At 33.7% G+C, this 20390-nt stretch overlaps 1 protein-coding gene across 1 annotated transcript in view; it reads right to left on the bottom strand.

Annotated features, from left to right (window-relative positions):
• Positions 1 to 1064: 1064 nt before the first annotated feature.
• Positions 1065 to 20390, bottom strand: part of LOC142974785 (uncharacterized) — a 36747-nt gene continuing 17421 nt past the window's right edge. The window contains exons 4-7 of the mRNA XM_076117300.1: positions 5811 to 5888; positions 3507 to 3644; positions 3167 to 3263; positions 1065 to 2558 (exon numbers count right to left, since the gene is read on the bottom strand). Coding sequence (XP_075973415.1) covers positions 2405 to 2558; positions 3167 to 3263; positions 3507 to 3644; positions 5811 to 5888 — 467 coding nt within the window. The 3' untranslated portion in view covers positions 1065 to 2404. The remainder of the gene's footprint in view (positions 2559 to 3166; positions 3264 to 3506; positions 3645 to 5810; positions 5889 to 20390) is intronic.

Here is a 20390-nt window from a genome sequence, read left to right on the forward strand (position 1 = left end):
TTTATTACCTTTCAATTTAATGTAATGATGGCATGGCTGTAATTATATTTTTAATGTTACTAATCATAAATATTGATATTTAAAACACAAAAGTTTGTAGAAACATTATGAATTAAGGTTAATTAATTTTGCTTATTTGATTAATAAGTTGCGGGGCGGAATTCATTGCCTTTTGTCAAGGGATACTCACTCATCACAATAACGTGCAAGCTTGAATCGCAGTGTTAAATGACAAAACAATTGTAAAAATTGTCGTAATTTCAAGGAAGGCATCGCTCTATTTGTACATATTGTTTGTAGATTTTTCCTAAAACAGGAAACCCAGGCGAAGCTAAAGAGTTTGTTAATACTTATAGCGTTCCGTAAGAAAAGCACACTCCCATAATCTTTGAGGTTAAAAAGACCATCTGTTCAATAGTTTATGACCACATAACTTTATTATTTCATAACAAATAAAACTTATGTCATGAATTATCTTCATTATAGTAGCAACTTGTCATAAGAGTGATTTACACAATGCTGCCCTTTTGCTTCCCAACAAACTATTACATTAAACGTCCATCCAAACACCCAATTTCTGGCAGCCACCGCTTTACCTGTTGCATCACTCCTACCATTTATCATCGCGACATAAACACGGAAAAACACAGGACAGAGAACATAGCCCTTCAAATTCCGATAGTAGTTCATTAGAACGACTGGCCTTTTCCTTCACCAGTTTTTTTTAGGACACTGACCTCTGTTGACGTTGGCAGTGTCACAGCTCAACTCTGGGCCGATGCCAGACTTTCGACAATGCTCCACCCAAAATAGCTACCGTCGAAAAGTTTATACGACATTTTTTCTGTTGTAAAATGTTAAAGACTCAGACCGCAGTACATCAATCCCGCGCGCAACTCCAATACCGCCGACCAAACGTATGGAACAAGTCTTTAATTTTCAAAATAACACTTTGTCACTTTTCCCCAAACATACTTTAATTAAAGCTGAAAGATCGTTTATAAGACTTCTCATTAAATTTTTTTTGTAAACAAAAAGAATCGGGCTTAAAAAAATGCGACACAAATAGTTTAAAGAATTTATTCAATAAAAAAGAATTATATATAAGAAGAACGTACATAACATCAATACACACGATAATGCAAATACAATGGAATAAACAATACCACTCTTCGGGATACATTCCGTAACTGTTTTATCTCACACATAATTCGTTCTCTAAGAGATCTCCCGCTCCCCTGCCACTGTAAGTTCTTAAAATAAGTCCCCGATGTTTAGACTATAAAGCATTTAAGTGTCTCGTTGGTCCCGACTCAATTTATTCTTATGTGGATGAGAAGTTCCACCAAAAGAAGCTTAACGTACCCATTAGTATTTATGAGAAATATAACACGCGCTTCATAATAGACTCCTCAAACTAATTACGGAAGTAATCCTCACAAACATTATGCATTATAAAATAAAAGTATGACTAGAACAAGTTAGACATAGTCTTATGGCAGCATAGTAATAGTTCAACGTACATATTTACACAATAACGCATGATTACGCAGATTTTAATTATATAAAACCGCTATTTTATAACACTGATGCACGTTTACTTCGTTAATCCTATAAGTCGGAGGCAGAGTACATAAAGTTTAAATACGTGTTTCACATAAAAATATTGCAAGCCGGTAATAAAAAACGTCGCAATAAAGATTATTTTTTCCGTCGCTTATAAGATTAACAAGGCGTAATAATATATACGTCACGATTTACATTCAGGGTGTAATTAAATTCAAGGTAACAGAATCAGTCAAGAATCGTCTAAAAGCTGAAACTGACGGCGTGTAATTATGTAAGTAATGCGACTCAAACCAGGTTTCCCAACGAGTTAATCGAATAAGTTCACTGCAGCGCGTAATCGACTACGATTTCTTGTGATGCCAATGCGCCCGTGCTTGAAACCAATCGAGTGAGAAAGCTGACTCCGTCGAATATGAATGACATTATAGGAAACCAACCGACTCGTTGCGGAACTATTTCCTGGCGTTGACAGATCGTAGGAATTTAAATCACTCTTGAAACAAAACGAAGGAAACGGTGCTTTCAATAACGCATGACATTACTTATTGCTTTCCGATGTAGGTACGAATTCGGATAACGTTCAGAATCAGCTAGTAACTTTTACCATATCACCGATAACTCTGACTAAATTCCAGTTCGACATTGTTTTTACAATGAGCGTCGAACGGGAAAATGCCATTCGAGCCGCATCACTAAGTCTTATTATCGTAGAATACATTACATGGAAGACTTGAACATAGTTACAGCTATTGGTCATTTGAGCACTGTTCAGTAAAGATTTGAGGAAGCTTTCCCGCGACTGGAGGTGTCGCGTGAGGATGTGCCGCTCGAAGCGTCATCGGCCGATGATCGTCGGCTCGTCGGCCATGGCCAGTTCATCTGTCGCTGCTTTATCACCTTTCCTCTTTCGTGAGTACCAGAGGAAGGACGCAGCGGCGAAGAGGTTGACGAGGACGACAAACCAGGCGAGGAAAAAACTGATGCCATAACTGTGAAGAAAAATAGTTTTTAATGACACAGAAAGAAAATGTAAAACAGATTCTGTATGTATCTCAAGTACCGAAAGCTTCTTCACAATACATTTCCAACAATTTAAATGCACAATTTCTTTAATGTCACATGTTCACAAAGTGCCATTGGGATCATAACACACATAAGTTCTGTGATATGTCATGCTCTGACTCAGTGGTGTAAAATTTAACTACCTTTGGGATGTAACCTTAAAGGGCGTCATAAACTTAAGGAATGTTATACCAGAATTACAGCTGGAGATGATCGCTGAAAAAGTTAAAGGTGCCCATAAAATAAAGGTACATCATTCATGAAAATTGACGTGACTTAGAATACGATAGAGAGAAAAATACTGTTCGTACATCCGAATCTTTAGAAATATGTGAATTTTGTGAATTGAGAAATAAATAACAGCATATTATTGATATAACGAGCATTGGAAAACATGTGACTTTTCAAAATCCATAAATTATTTAAGGTGTGAATAAAAGACAACGTTTTATACCTATCGGTGGGCGTAATGGTATAAAGATGCTGGAATTTTCCGAAATATATTGTACACTAACTGGAGTATAATAATACTTACTAATGGTAGGCACGTTCTGGATATATGAATCTGATGTTCTTTTTCATGTGGTCTACTGACGACATCGTCACTTGCACCACTACAAATGTGCACGATGCTGCAAAGAAATCGATAAATCAATAACAATTTTTCATATTTAGTCTCTATAATTTGCTAAATTTACTTAACATCCCATAATGATTAACTAACAAGAGGTTGATACCTATCTATCAAATGTTAAATATAAAAATTGTATGGATTAATATTTTTTAATACGTATGAATATCATATGTCACTTTAAGTCTCAGATTGTCTAGGTTAGAATGCAAGCACTGCGAATGTGAGCCTTGGCTATACTTACTGCTTATAAAGTGAATGCCAGCAGCGAGTCTCTTGAACATGTATCGAGGGTTGTGGAAGGTATATGTGGAGAAACCACAGCCCATCGCCATCACGAACAAGCTGATGATGCCGAAGGATATCATCGTCCTCACGTAGTCTGTACAGAAAGTAAAACCATTAAAATAACCCTATGGCAAAAGAAACAATATTATCCGTATTGTATAAATTGGTCTGAACGCTATTATGTATTAGTTACTATATCTTGTATGGTGTTGCCCACAGTTTGCTCTAGTTGTAGTAGACCAATAAGCAGTGCGATTCACTAAAACAATCATCTAACTGGCTGGCTATCGAGAAACGAATGTACGAAAATCTTATAAGGGCCTCTGGCGGGCACGGTAGGTTTTATTTTTGCAGTACATTTTAAATGTAAGACTGTCGGTACTCGTTAGATTCGACTGTAGAATATCGCGTAACAGTAAGAACAAAGCTCTCTAAAATCACTGTTGGTTGTAGACCAGACCAGAGTTGGTACATGATCTCGTATATGCAAAGCGAAAGTTCAAACATAATTTATTAGCTGCTAAATGCAGGATATGTGAAGTTTGGTAGTAGTATGGCAGGCAATTACTGCTTTGGACTCAGCGCCTAAAAGTTTAACGTGTCTGTGCCGCAGATAACATAGCCTCTATTAATAGCCGAACACTACAGCGATAGAATAAAGTATAGTTGGATAAAAATAGCAGCAACGCGGATTTATTCAAGTTGACTGTTTCCGTCGCATACAAGTAACTACTTTTCTTTTAAATTTCTAGTAGGTGTGAGTCAGGTTTTGTTATTACTAATAACATGTAATGTTTTATTTTTATGATTATTCTGTCATTTTTATTATTGTCAAAATGGTTAAGAAATTCTGTATTAAATTTCCTTTTAAAAGATCCGTTTTTTTCCTAGCTCTCCCATTTAGCGCCTATTACAAAACACAGTAAAAGTTCCCAAAAATATAAAGAACGAATGATGCAATAAGTAATTAGAGCACGAGAGCGATTAAAAACGTAACAAAATAAAGTGATTCACGTTGTTTGCAGCTCAATTTATAATTTTAGCTTTAGGAGCGATAAAATGCTCCTGAAAATTCGTTCTTTGGACAATTACGGAGAACTGGGATACAGTGAAGATTAATTGAATATGCAATTTCAAAAAGGACGTATGTCTTATTTCTTCGTTGTGAAAGATGTACCCTTTTCGAACTGGATCATTTAGCTACGTTGTTTAATGTCCCGTATTTGTGAATTGGGAAGCGAGCTCGAGGTAACAATATACATATATAGAAGGTACTGTTTTAATCAGTTAATGGGCCACAAGTGGTGGTCAAATGACATTTTAGCTGGCAGGGGAGGATTACGCGACAGATAATAAATTACGGGTTGTATTGCTAATTAATTATGTAGCTATTTCGCTTTTGTTCACTTATTTGTGACGCTCAATTGTTTTGTAGTATTTTTCCACAATGCAGGATAATTTAGTTGTGGATGACTTTACTTATTTATTTTTGTTTAATAAATTACGATACTACCGTTACAATAATACGTTACGTACGTACGTTTTGGATATAGCTTTGAAATAGGATATACTTGTAGGCTTTTGTAAGGTTACAATTTTTTTTCCTGACCTAATTTGCTTTCTACTTTCTTTGAATTTTTTAAAAAAGTATATCTATTTTATCTAACTTTGTGGTACTAACAATTTGTTTCATAAAAGTAGTTCTGCATAAAACAATGTTCTAGTTTAAAGAGATTGCGCCGTGGTCTCGTATGCAATATCAGGTTACAAAGAGTCAGCTAGCCTTTGTAACGCGAGTAAGTCTAACGTACGGTCTAGGAAGACGGAATATAGGGTCGCTCATTATGTATTCGTGTTAAACGAATTGTATAAATTGTTTGCTGCATCTGAGAAAAATTAAGCGGCCAGTTTAGACTTTGATGTGCCTAAACATACGTATTTGTTTATGGAAAATTATCTACCAGATTCCGGCAGAAACAATTTGTTAGATGCCATAAGAAATTCAGCTTTATAAGCTAGGCAATACTTTGAGTTAAACTTATTCAGAGGTTGTGATTTTTTTGGTGATTTTGGTATTCAGTACCTAGTCAAAAGTGATGATTTCGAAAATGAAAATTGATATCTATATAGGTAATTTACATTACAAAACCTGTTATACACAATGCGTTGATTTTTTTCCATGAAGCGCAATAGCAGAAGATTTCTCAAAGCTTGTTCAAGATTTCTTATATTTACATTCATTGTACTAAAGTGTGCTTACTGGCTATATTTACGTCATATGCTGGATCAGTTGGTCGGCCGCTCTCCATGGCTGGCTGCGCCAAGTAGTTGGTGCATCCTGCAAAGAAAATTAAATTCAGAATCGTCATATACTTTCACAAAATTGACATTATTTGATTGGACGACTTTCTGTTCAAGAGACAATCGTCAAAATAATGTTCTAAAACCATGATTCGTGATTATATCTATGAAATAAAAAAATTTCGGAAAGTACATTACGGATAGTAGCATTATCGTAGAGTGAAAAGTTCAGCTGAATAGAATAAGGTAGCAAAAAAGTTGCAATTCGGATTTTAATTCAAAAATAGTATCTTGTTACCTACTCAAAATTATAGTAACCAAGATCAATAGTATTCAGTTTCAGAAATAATAAACGAAAGTCCAAGAGAAACCGCAAGAGAAATGATTACTACTAGTTGTAAAACAAGACATGAAACGAGCTACAATGCGCTTTGGCACTAATTAACTGAAGAATTAATATATCACCCGTGTGATGACAAGCGGTAAAATATTGGAGTAAAGGCACGCCTGTAAAATCAATCATGGGACTTCAAAACGTACTTTGAAAGCACGAGAATTAAGGCTGGTATAACTCTAGACAATTAATGTTCGCAGTATGTATCTACTAGCTATATACGTAAATGAAGAATCATACAAGAATATTTAAGATGTTTTATTACTGCATCGCAAGAACCGTTTCTTTTAGTCCGAGAAAGGACTTTAAAATAAATTAATGCTGTGCGATGTTTCGATTACAAAAAAATCTTGAAGAAATCTATAATATGAAGCAATACCTATAATCTCTTCAAAATTTTGTGTCAAGCAACTTGTAACGGACTTTTATAGAACGTTCAATAAAAAATGTTACGCCCGAAAATTTATGAAAAAAATCCGCTCAACTTTGTAACAAATAAACAGCCTCTCAATTTGTTATGAACTCACTTTGATGTATTTTAAAATTGAATTTGTCTCATTTCACTGTTTGATTGTAAAACAAGGTAAGTACTTGTAAAACTGGAGGGTTGCAAAGCGAATTTTATTTCGTTAGAGCACTCTCTATGATTGCATTTAAAACGTATATGTATAGAGAATTGTGTCGACATTTTAGAGAGATTTGAAGGTGTCAAAGGAAAGCCAGCGTTTGAATGCAGAGCTTTGTTAGGAAATGCTCTGAGAGAGCTAAGGCGTGAGGTTTACCGGTACAGAATTGTTACGTCATGATTCTAGTAGGTATTATAATTTCACATAATAATATAGTGAAGAGCTTTAGACTGAAATAGTTGTGATATAATTCTGTGTTTTGGACAATTAAATCGAAAATTGCTTTGAAATTAATATATTAATGAAAAGTAATCACAAATACAGGAAATCAAGCCTTTTCTCTGTGGGAGTAGCTGAGACCAGAAACCATAAACCAAATGAACAATATTCTTAACTTTAACAAAAATAATTTACTTTTGCTATGGACTATTGGTAAAAAGTTGGTTCTCATTGTTCAAATGGATAATGTTACTTATATCATAGCTAAAGACGAAGGAATATTTATCTATCAATATACGTCAACAAAGTCCTTAAAGAAGACAGTCACCAGTTTCAGGAAGCTAAGTTTACATACCGTAGCTATTTTCTGAACGAGGTCGTTAACCTTTTGTGGATACGGTTAGTCGATGTTTTATGTTACCTCCGGTGGTGTTATCGTGAAACGGTTATAGGTGACACGGATGTAGCCCGTGTTCCCGGATAAGCTTAGAGTTTTATGTGTGTGCGTGTGAGTTGTAGTTTCATACTCGTACAGGCATAAAATAATTGCGTCATTTGCAACAGCGTGGGGATGTAGGTAAACAATGATGTCAAATCTTGTCTTATTTAGATAGTTCTTTTATAGGAACACTAGCTGACCCGCGCAACTTCATTTGCGTCACATAAGAGAGAATGGATCATATTTTTCCCCGTTTTTGTAACATTTTTTACTACTACTCTGCTCCTGTTTGTCGTAGCGTGATGTTATATAGCTTATAGCCTTCCTCGATAAATAGAATATCTAACAGTAAAAGATTTTTTCAAATAGCTCCAGTAGTTCCAGATTAGCGCGTTCAAATAAACAAACAAACAAACAAACTCTTCAGCTTTATAGTATTAGTATAGATATGTACATGTTGTCCAACAACTAGATAGAGCTTTGTGTACAAGGTTCGCGGCTGGCGAAGGTATACAAATATCAGAATTTAAAATATCAATGCATAAATATGCAGTGGCTTATTTGATACAACTAAGTATACTTTAATTAAGAAAACACAGAATGACTAATTAGAATCTAGATAAATCGTGCATAGTTCTCTACTAAGTGGTCAGACTATAGTACAGATTATAATGATTCGGTTAATTTGTGTTAATTAATTGGTTGCATTAAACAAACGATTCGAGCACTAAATGACTTTATCATCGAGACATTAAATTGAGCTAATAGAAAGTACTAAATTGAGATTTTTATTATAGTGCAGGAATTCAATATTATGTATGTACCTATAGTAAAATTATGTCGAGTATAGTAATTAGTACAAAATAAAGTTATGAACTATTGACCAATGATTTTCGTAAATCGAAAAATACTAGCACATTGAACTTTATACCAATAATTTTAAAGCTCATTATCATACTGATACTAATTAAATAAAGTCAAATAGGAAATGCTCTCCCGACTTATTCATGAATTTTATTTGGAGTGTTAAATGCGTTTCGTTATAGCATCGTAAATCTTAACCTTAGCTAAGTTCAATCTAAAATCAGATTTCCAATGAAATACTTAATTAAATTTGCATTATACAAACAACGTGCACGGTCTTTAGTTGAAATCGTTTGATTCAATACGAAGAGAAGTCATTGTTTTGTATAGAACATTATTGTTCATAATGTTGTGCTCTAATAAATTTGTGTTTGCATTTTGAAGATCAGAGCCTTAAGTTGTGGGTAATATTTTTATGTGCTGCTGCATTTCTATACCGATCGTCTTTTTAATAATTTACTGAAGATAGTATGTTAATACTTTGTGCTAGAGTTTATGGGAAAAATAAATTCTGAATTGGCATATAAGATGCATTTGTCTATAAACCCTTACGATAATACTGAGAAATTTAGTGATAGTTATTGGTACCGATCTTTGGTATGTTGTATTTATTATTACTATACCCGTGTCCTGCTGCCAACTGGGAAATTGTAACAAATTGACACAAATAGTTTCAAAATCTTATTATTAGAATCTAAGCCAATTTTATAGCTCTAACATATTGGCGTGCAAAGTTTATCGACAGTGGAGCCATTTTAATTCTACAAACGATTAGTATTTATGTATCCGTTTTGGATCACTTACAACACTTGAAATAAATTTTAATGACAAACGATTAGGTCATGGCATTCGAATAATCTGATGCGCAAAGATAACAACGAATTATCTATTGTGAAACGTCCCTATATCGATAAATTAATGTGAGAATTTATATGTATAAATATAGTAGTATCTGCCTGCGACTTAAGCCCCGTGAATTATTTTTCCGAAATAAAAAGAATTTTATATCCATGTTTTAAACTACATATATGGGTTCCAAGATTCATCCAAATCCGGCTAGTGTTTTTTTCTTGAAAGATCAACAAACATACATACATGAAATCATCCTCACAAACTTTCACATTTATTATATTATTATTAGAAACTTATTTCAGTGAATGTCTTTGATAGTTTGTTATCAATATGCTTAACTTATGCCTAGTTATTTGTTTAACGGTTTTATTTAAATAATTGATTTTCTTGAGACAGGTACTAAATATAAAGTCGAAATTGATACAAACATATAATTTTAATTACATTTCTTTTGACAGATTATTTTATACGCAAACGACTACTACTACTATCCAATTAGTCACGCAGACTTGCAGAGCGCGGCTTGGAGCCAAGTGTTAATATGTATTGGATTGAATTAATTATATTGGCAGATGTTTGACCTACATTTAAAAGAACTATGTTGTCCACTTTTGAAGTATGGGAGACAAAGAGGCAAATCCCTATCACTCAGACACACAGTGCATTGGAGTTTTTTTTCATGGGAAACGCTTTTTGCTTTCCGGAGGAAATATAAATAATTATAATTATATCTTCAACAATTTTTTGTGCCATCCACAAATAATTGTTTCGGGTCTGGTTGCACTTTGCATCCATTGTTATTGTTGTATTGTTATTATTAATTGTATGTTTGTAAAAGTCCCCGCGACACAAGAACAATTCTTAGTGCTAGAGTTGTCTTTTTCATAAAAAGAATACTTGGACATACATAGTTTGCAGATCCTGCATTTCTAAAGTCCCTTACAATAAACATAATATCAAATAAGCCTTGCAGAAGCAACACACATGACGTGGATGCAATGAACATTCGTATTACTAAACATATGGGAATCTTCAACCCACTACACGATCTTCAAAGAATTGACTACATTTATCTCGAGTAACTTCTGATTGCAAGTATTTTGATATAAACAATTCCTTTATGAATCATCAAATTATCTGTAAATTTCTACTAGTCATTATTGTTTGGCTTAAAGTTTAATCGCAATGCGGATTCCTCTTTAATGACACGCTCGTTAAATCTTTTTGGCTTGCAATTAAGATATGCTAATATAAATCAATTGGTACTGTTTAAAAAGTAGAATAGTACATTATATTATAAACAGATATTCCCGTCTTGAATTTCTACGTAGCTTTGCAAAGTTAATCTGCGGTTTAAAACTCTTACTGTATTGTAACTCAATAGAATATCTAAGAATGTTACGTCTCGTAATAACATCACTTCTGAATCGCTATATAAATTGACTAATAAGGTACTTGAAAACTTTATCTTTAGGTATTAAGCTAAAACGATCAAAGTTTTCTTCCAATTGTAAACTATAATGGCGGCACGAAGAGTCAATAAAATTCAATACTAATCGACACATTTATATTATTGGCGCCATTGTTTTATTATTCGAGAATACCAAGTCTAGTCATATAAATCTGTCAAATTTGGCATTGAAAATTTAAGAAAAAATAAAGGCATGAACTCTTGCAAAGTTATTTACGTTCTAAGGGATTAAGGAGGTAAATTATTGTTTGTTAGTACGAATTTTACTGGCGTGGTTTTGAAGGCGATTGTACACACGTGTAGTGTTTTGTTTCATTGTCTCGGCCAAATGTCAATGTCAAAGTGACATGTCCCGTCGAAGTGTCAAGTGGTTCTTTGACTGGATTATTCTCTCTCATATATTCATAATAATAAACGATACGGAAGAGCACATTTTTTATAAAAAATGTCATAACAGTTACAGCAAGTTTTTATAAAATGCAAGTTGGATTGGTAAACTTGGTAATTTTCTCGCATCGGGAACATTTGCTTAGTCGTTCGATCGCTAACATCATTGTTACAAAACTAAAAATATATGACAGGAAAGCAATTTTCAACAACTATCAATAATAGTTTTTTCGTTAAAAACCCATCAGCGCCCCTAGCGTATTTTGCAAGAACTATTTTCTTCAAGTCACTAGCCAATAGAACCTACAGATTGTAAACGCGCTTCTTCTAAACCATTTCAATTGTATCGAAGATAAAAAAAAAACCTTCGTCAAATGACGGCGATGATGATGATGTAAACAAAAATATAATGTCAACATTTCACTTGTAATAATTTGGTACATAAACACAGCTGAATGCTACGGCATTTGTTATTTTGATTCGCTGTTTACATAACATTTCAGGAATGACATACGTATATAAAGCGACGGTGTGTTGCAAACGTTTAAACATATTTTATATTTATTTCTACGTCATAGTTTGAGACTGTGTTTCCGGTTTGAAAGAAAGAAAATAAAGAAAACTTCGCAAATACCCTGAACCAATAATCAATTTATAAATTCGTGTCAAAAGAAGATTGATACAAATTCGACCTTTGTTTTTGTTACCCGACCAAAAAAAAAAGAAAGAAGGAACTTCTCATTTTGATTTGGATTTGTTTATGTTCCCTGGATACACAGAAATTGGAACGAATTTAATGTTTTTGTTAATTTACTAGATGCATTTTTGGTGATGGTGGGATACTTTGAAGTTTTGTAAAAACAAATGTATGTATAAAAGTTGTATTGTTAGTGCTCTTAGATTAAACTTTTAGTTTTACTATTACCTGCATACGAAATGTGATAAATATAAATTGCATCATAACAAATTCAAACTCTATTATGAGATACATAAATAATCGTGCTCGATTAGCAATATATTTTACGACGGGTGCTATAGACACTCGCATCACAAATGAAAGGGCTCAATGCCAAAAGCTAACGCATGTTGGTACATTACACTAGTCACGTAGACATAACAGAAGATTACGAACATTTCACTGTAAGATTAAGAACAGTTTCAATCCTCGACAGTACCGACTGTACAAAATCGCGCTGATTTTGTACAGTCGGTACTGTCGAGGATCGAAATTTTGACATTTAGAATGTACTGCCAAAATAGTTCCTACGACGCCCGTCAGAGGCGCTGATCAGATTTTCATACAAAATTTCTCGATGACAGTTCGGTTGTCGGAAGTCGATAGTAGCAGAGAATCGAGCTACAGATTTCCACTCGCTGCGTTACAAAGGGCACGTTTTTTTTCAATCTCCAGTCAAAGTCTGTCTATCTGGCAATGTTCCATATTTGCAAAATTGCGAACGAAAATATGCAGTAATTTGTTAAACTATGTGAGAGGTGAGTACCTGACGATTAATAGTGGATAACCACTGGACAGGATGAGAAGTTAAGGCGTTATTTTAGTACTGGTGAGGCGTATTTTACTGCCAATTGAACAGGGTCTACATTTTTCAGTATTGTTACAAGCACCGATGTTTACCTTCGGAAATGCAGTTACCAAGACGATTTATACAGAAATAAAAACGACTAGTAAAGATGCACACAGCATTTAACGACCGATGGAACTCGGGCAGTCTCGTAAAGACAGATAATTATGTTCCTCACAACGCAATTGCGCTTGTTCTATCTCCGAGATGCGCTTTCAGTCTCACGATCTGTTTCTATTCCCGCCGTACATTATGCTTTACTTGCGTTAGTTCCCCCATTGTTTATTTATTTACACGACTCGGACCGTTGATACGAAACTATGGATTCGCCCGTTGACGACTTGAAAGAACCAATGTGGTATTTTTATCGGTGAATATAAATCTTATTGTGTGGGCAGACTATACAGTGTTTATTCTTTGTGGAAATTCAGACGGTTTCCGCACATGCCAACGGTATATTTCTCAGTAATTTTTCGATCGTTATCGCGTACACCTGGTTTAATGATTTAATAGCCGAACGGTACGTTGCTGTTAACGTTTATATTTTATAAAACAGATACCGGTCAGCCACAAAAATAAATGGTATGAGCTCTGTGTATAATTTAGAGTGTAACCAGTGAGTTACGAAAAATATGTGCTTGAAATAACTCAAAAGAATAGCAAAGGCGGGCGTTAATGGGTTGTTGCGTCACGCTATTGTAAAATAGCTAATAGCTAGAACGTAACCTGTAAACAGTTTTCCAGGTAGAGAAAGCAATTTCAGGTTGCGATCGTATTTTTCATAAAGGCCAGCACTATAAAGTAAACTAATTAACCCCTTTATCCAGTGGATTGCTTCGTAATTGCAAATTACATTCACTGATATTGGAATTTCGATTTTATTCGTATGTAAAGTTAATTAAAAAATGTGCAGATGTTTCTTTGTAACTGTGTTCCCATTTTTTGTCATCGTGAATTACAATCGAAAATTGGCATGTGGAAAAATGTTCAACAAGAATTTATTACTAAGTAGCTTTCGAACTAAGATGTTTTTAGTGCTACAAGATTTTATCATAGAAGTACGATGTCTTAAAGCAATGTAGACAAGTTTAGTAGGGTGATAATGACCATTACTGCCCCCACGCGTCGCTCTGGCGCTCCCGCGGCGCGACTAAAGCATTGTCTATGTTCAGATTGACGCACAACGGGAGATCTCGATAAAGTGACATGTTTCAAAGAAAAGTTGTTCTCTTATTTTCTTACTTTTATGTTAGTACATGTCGTTATTAAAGTCATGGGGATTTTATTGAGATAAAGATGACTAGAAATTTTCATCGTAGGAAAAAATATACTACCAATGGAGAAATGGAAAATTCTATCGCTATGATTTTTAGTTAATACTGACATAGTGCTTACAAATATATAACATAGGTAATCAAGAATCAAGTAACATATTATGTAGATCTAGGCATGTAATAGACAGAATTTAGTCAAAACTTAAACAATAATGGTTTCAATCTCCTCATTTACGAAATCAGTGTTCCGGATGTCAATTTGTGTAACATTTCCGCCTAAATAGTAGAAAAAAACACGCATATTTTAATGTCTATTACAATTTGTTGTCAATTCCATTATAAACCTTGAATTAAATGAATCATAAATCAACATAGCATAGTTTCGTTTAATATAAAATTTATGTCGCTGTCAAGTTGATATATTTTACAGTTAGACTTGCACAACGGAGTCAAATTAAAAGGAATTTGACAAATTTATAGTCGTATTAAAATTAAAAATAAGAGATAAAACGTATACTAGAAAATAAAAGAGTTATTTCATGACCACAGCCTTAATTGTAAATGTTAAAAATGCATATTATTTTCAAAAATTAAGTTAACAGACATTAATTCGAATATAAACAAAATTATATTTTCTCCAAAGATCAAGCTAATTGTAAAGCTGACACTGGTTAGTACCAGTACCATGTACCATGTACCATGATATGCTTTTTATGATTCTTTACCTAGTGGTAAAGAATCATAAAAAGCATATCAGTTGGCCAAAAATAGAAAATGCCAAAAATAGACATCGCTTCAGGTGTGTCAATAACCTTACAGGTAATAAAAGGACGCGCCAGTGGATTTAGAACAAATAGAGAATTTGTTTTCTTGGGTTGTCTTACAACTTTGAAACGGGTGCCGAACATTGATTTTATATAATTTACCTTTACGATTCACTATTTCAGAAAGTAATATTTTCTGTTTGTTTGAAACAACTTTTAGAAGTGTCTAGTATTCATATTAAACCGTAAATAATAATCTCCTATAACTATACAGATAAATACTATAAAAGCGCTAAGAACTCTCTGCTTGTCTATTACATTTTCACGCTAAACCGCCGAACCGATTATGATACAATTTCGTAAAAAGATAGTTGAAGAATGGATATCAGACACATTAGTGCAACTTAAAAGAAAACAACGATAATGTTTTTGATACTTATTTTCTTTATTTTACTCGAACTACAAGGTAGCAAAACTATGTTGGTGCGCTAATAAATTATGAATGCATATTCACAAAACTAAGCTTGTTCTCTACTTTTACGTTCGTTGAGTTCATATTTCAGGTTTTATGAACTGCATGTCAAAGCATATTTCACGATCCTCATTGCTAAAAGCTGACCTCAATTTACTTATGAGTAGAAGTCGAGAAACACAATCAGACTTTATTTAATAAAGACATATGAGATATGACTGGCGCATATTAATGCATTGCAAGAAATGCTATGGGAACGTGACTTGCTTCAAAGCGGCGTAATATTATTGTCCGCGAATTTCTTGGTCGTTGTAAGCTTTATTATATTAAGACTATTATTCTGTCTAAAATTTTTGTAGTCAATGTGTGCGAACAATCGTCACCGCGTTAATAAATATGATCCCATTTGTATGAAGGGAAAAAAATAGATGAAAATTAGAATAGTCTGTGAACAGATGGGTTTTGCTTCGCTAATTTTAGTACAATAAATTTATATCAACTAGGCACACTTTTCTTGTGTAAAGAAAATGTCAATTGTGAAAATACTATAAAGACGTTCACACGTTCGCAAATTAAATTGCTAACTGAATACGTTTTTGTGATAATAGGTTTGGAATATTATTTTCTGTTAGTTTTTTTATAACATTATTAGTAACCCACTGTTTCGTATTATTGTCGCTGAAGTTATAAAGAATTCTTTTTGATTTTAGGGCAAAGAGGTATATTAAAATTATGTGTCACGAAAATCAATTCTACTAGGCAGTGATTTTTTAGAAAAAAAAAGTTGTACCACCTACTCTTAGCAGACATTTTAACAACAACATAAACCAATTTTATAGTAACCCAGAAATCAGGTAACAGTAAACTAGTTAAATACACATAACCGCATCGAGATAAACTGGGAGTTTTATATGTTTACTTGCAGTTTTACTTTTAAAATGTTACATGGCTATTTGGAGGCACACAAAACGTTGAGAAACGGCGGTGGTAACGACAGATTTGTTAGTGTTAATAATAGGTAAACACATTGTGAACGATTAACTGCGTGCGTCTGGGCAAACGTGTTGGATTTACGAGGGAACAGCACGCGTCATTTTACTGAAACGAACAGCTTTGAACACAATTCACGGGTTTTGATAGCGCGCTTGTCGGACGGATATTGTATTATGAATTTTTAATGCTAGTACTATTTAAGTTGAATTATTGCAACGAAAACCATAGGTTATATTCTTGTATTTATTTCAAAGCTATTTGACTGTCCTATGCATTATATTTTAACCTAATTCGCTCCTTCAATGCAAAAGGGCCACAACTCAAAAAAAAATGAAAATCGTTTTATTGCAAAAATGACACCTGAACCGGCTATATTTTATAGTAAAAAAAAAACACCCATCATTTTAGCTTATATTATGGCTGCACTGACTTACTGCCCTTTTTGCATTAGCTCACTTTGACAGGTAATGTCAGTGCAAAACAGCCACTTTGTGAGTTGCGCCCGGAGATTCAACGCAAATGCTCGTCAGTTGCGTGAAAAAAAGCCACAATCCAAAATACGTCTGTGTTGGGTGTCAAATTTCAAGTTAATGTGATTATATTTTACAATGCAAAACTGCCATATTTTGGAAAACGTCCTTTTTGCATTCTAACTATAGTATTTGTTACCATATTTTGTAATACAAAAGTGCCATTTTTCTGAAAACTACCGTTTTGCATTCAAACACTAGTATTTGTTATTATATTTTGTAATATAACAGTAGCATATTTTGAAATACGTCCCTTTTGCATTAAATTATTGTGGAATAAATAATTATTTTTAGCATGCTAGAATGGGAAGGCCATAAATATGGCCGTTTGGCATGATAATAATTTTAGTTTTCGTTAAAATTTTCAAAACAAAATTTAACATTTTGATGCAGGGAAAGGCAAGGAGGGACCCTGCCTTTTCAAATCGCCCTTTTAGCGGCAAGATCCGACCAGTCCTTTTCAAATGCGTCTAGGTCATCCCGCCATCTCCGTTTAGGTCTCCCGCGTCTGCGATGACCATCCTCTGGCATTCAGTTGGTAAATATGCGGGCCCACCTTTCCGGATGCATGCGGATAATGTGGCCGGCCAAGTTCCATTTCAACCTGGCGGTCTTCTTCCCTAAATCGGCTATGCGAGTTTGGGAGCGCAGTATAGAATTTTGGACGTGATCTGTTCTTCTTACATCTGATATACTACGCTCCATCGCTCTCTGGCAAACCTTCGGTTTCTACTTTTGGTTTTCCGTAAGGGACCATGTTTGGGCACCGTAGGTTAGGACGGGTAGTATAAACATTTCGACGAGCTTCCGCTTTAGTGACAGTGGAAGGTTACCTTTCATTAGCTCTTTCATGGACCAGGAGCTCTTCCAGGCACTTGTGACACGTTTGTCCCGTCGGTTGTTAAAAAAGGTTATCCGGCTCAAGTAAGTGTACTCGTCGACATAGTGTATGACGTGCCCGCCTACCTCGACCCTACGTTTTGTGTTGTTGGTCATAACCTGGGTTTTTGTCCGGTTCTTACTTAGTCCAATCTGAAGGCTTGCCGTGCTCAGATCTTTGAGCATTGATTCGAGTTCCAATGCAAAGGAAGAGAAGAGGACAATGTCGTCTGCAAAACGAAGGTTTGTTAACTGTTTGCCACTAACAACAATGCCTTTTGATTGAAGCCAGGCTCCTGAAAATTTTTTCGAGGGTAATTTGGGAGATAGCTGGTCTTCCTGTTTCACGCTTCTTTGGATTAAGAGAGATTGTTGCATATTGCTTTGATGAGTTTGATGTATGTAGCTTCGATTCTACATAGTATCTTCTTAAGGTCTTGGTTATGGAGTGATGATTCTGTGGCGGAATGACTGATGCTGCCAAAAGCTTTGGAATAATCCACGAATGCTAAATATAAAGGTTTATTAAACTCATAAAACTTTTCTATCATCTTATTTCTTTAATACTCCTGCTGCACTCAGTCTACTCGTCACGTTACACATTGATTGATGATGATGATTGATGTTTAATTTTACTGAATAATGAAAGTTACGCACAAAGTTGATCTCTATTATATTACTTATTTAATAATAACTAAAGATTTTTTAATTTAGATTGTTTAATACAATGTTTTCCTGGTGTCTATTCACTTATGGTTTTATTTACTAATAAGATTTTACTTTTTGATATGGTTTTTTACTAAAAAATGTACAATAAACCATTTTTATTTGCAAAACTGTGTTTAATTTTTGACATATTTTTCATGATATTGGTTCAAATTTTGAATGCAAAACGGACTTATATGCTTTTTTTTCTTAATAGGTAACAGCTATTACAAAGTTTATATCGTAGATAGATAAAGCTAAAAAATACGCATCTAATGATATATTAACATCTTATAATTAATTAATAAATATATAAAATATTATAAAAAAACAGTTTCAAAAATTTGTTTTGGCTCTCCTGTAAAATTTATAGTTTTCGATTTGTGACCCTTTTGTATTCAAGGAGCGAATTGTCCAATATCTATGTCTCAAGTCTAGTCTAGTAACATTGACGTGCGTTGTTTTACTAAAATCAAATAATTGTAGTGATGAGTATTTCTTTAAATCATAACTATTATCAGTATGATTTTAGGCAAAAAAGTAATTTATGGATTTTAGTGTCTACCTAAGACATTGATCCCTCGATCGCAATTTCAGAATAATATAATAAAAACGAAATGTAACGATAAAGGTGTGGAAAAACCCCCATAACAAATTCCTGAAAGTCGCCATTAAGATATTAGTTGTAGACAAACGTGGACATTTACCAACAATAAATGTCAAACGTTGTTGATCCAACTATATTTCTCTTCAGGGTTACCCTACGGAATTTTTATGATTGTATCTTCATTTGTACTATGGTATTTTAGTTACCTACGAAAATAAGAACTCAGATGTTATTTGCAATTTATTATTTATACTCAAAATTTAATTTTATTTAAGTTTGAATGATTATGATTACTTTTTATATTCCTTAATATTTTTACTGATCAAGTTTAAAAGGCATAGTAAGTATACTGTAAAGAAAAGTTAGTCACATCTTTGAAATGGTCGTAGTTTCATCAACGTTAACCGTTATAAGATTTTTGTCATTTTCGAATTAATTCGATTTCTTTAGTACTTTGCAACAGAAGATTCGATTTCGTAAACTGTAAGAGGATGTAGTATCCATCGAAGTTTTTTCCAAACAAGTCTAAGAATATCTGCAGATATTTATAAGAGGTCTACCTATCGCCATAAATAAATCTCAAGCATCTATTTCTAGAAGCTGTTTTTCTTAACGTACTCCAACTAACTCCACCTTCGGCCCGCTGACGGACTGTAGGTATTAATTGAAGATTAAATGGTAGATGCTTTTAGGCGAGGAAAAAAAACAACAGTATGGGAAAATAAACCACGGGGCTAATGGACATACAGATTGAGATGAAACAGAAGGCAGAATAAAAAATAAACTTCACCGGAGTAAAATTTTCACGTGGTTTTCAAACATTTCACATTTTTTATGTAAGATGTTGTGCAGTTGCTCAATACAACCTGATTATCTCAGAGATAATTTACTTTTTTCTTTACAATGTTACTATGGGACTGTTTGGAATAAAAACGGAACTGGCGTGTCTTATCATTCAATAGTTGAATGGAATTTTTGAGTGACATATGGACGAGATTAAAGGAAGGAAATGTTTTGTTCGTTTTTTAGAGTTACAGAATTTCTGAACTGAATGAAACTAGTGATAACTCAAAACGACAGTAATATTAAGGACAAAATTATCTAAACGTAGTTTTCCTACAAGAATCATTTACTTTTAATTTAGTTTACTCCCGATAATTCAAAGTAAAGAAATATAGTCAATCATAGGCCAATAGCCACTAAATACTCCTCTTAATATTAAATAAGCTTTCAGTTTGACCATAAAATATAACCGTAATCTAAACAAGTGTCACATTTTTCTTCAACCGTTTAATAATCACTTATAATTCATAAGAATAGCACCTGTTTAATTACAACATAATTTAAACATCATATATCTTGGCAAACATTTATGTGAATCATCGGAGTGTTATATTATTTTTTACTATGTGATGATACGTTTATGTTAACGTTTAGGAGTATCTATAACATAAGGCTTTAAATACATGAGGAAAATAAT

Source organism: Anticarsia gemmatalis, chromosome 8, assembly GCF_050436995.1.
Source record: "Anticarsia gemmatalis isolate Benzon Research Colony breed Stoneville strain chromosome 8, ilAntGemm2 primary, whole genome shotgun sequence".
Lineage (NCBI taxonomy): Eukaryota > Metazoa > Arthropoda > Insecta > Lepidoptera > Erebidae > Anticarsia > Anticarsia gemmatalis.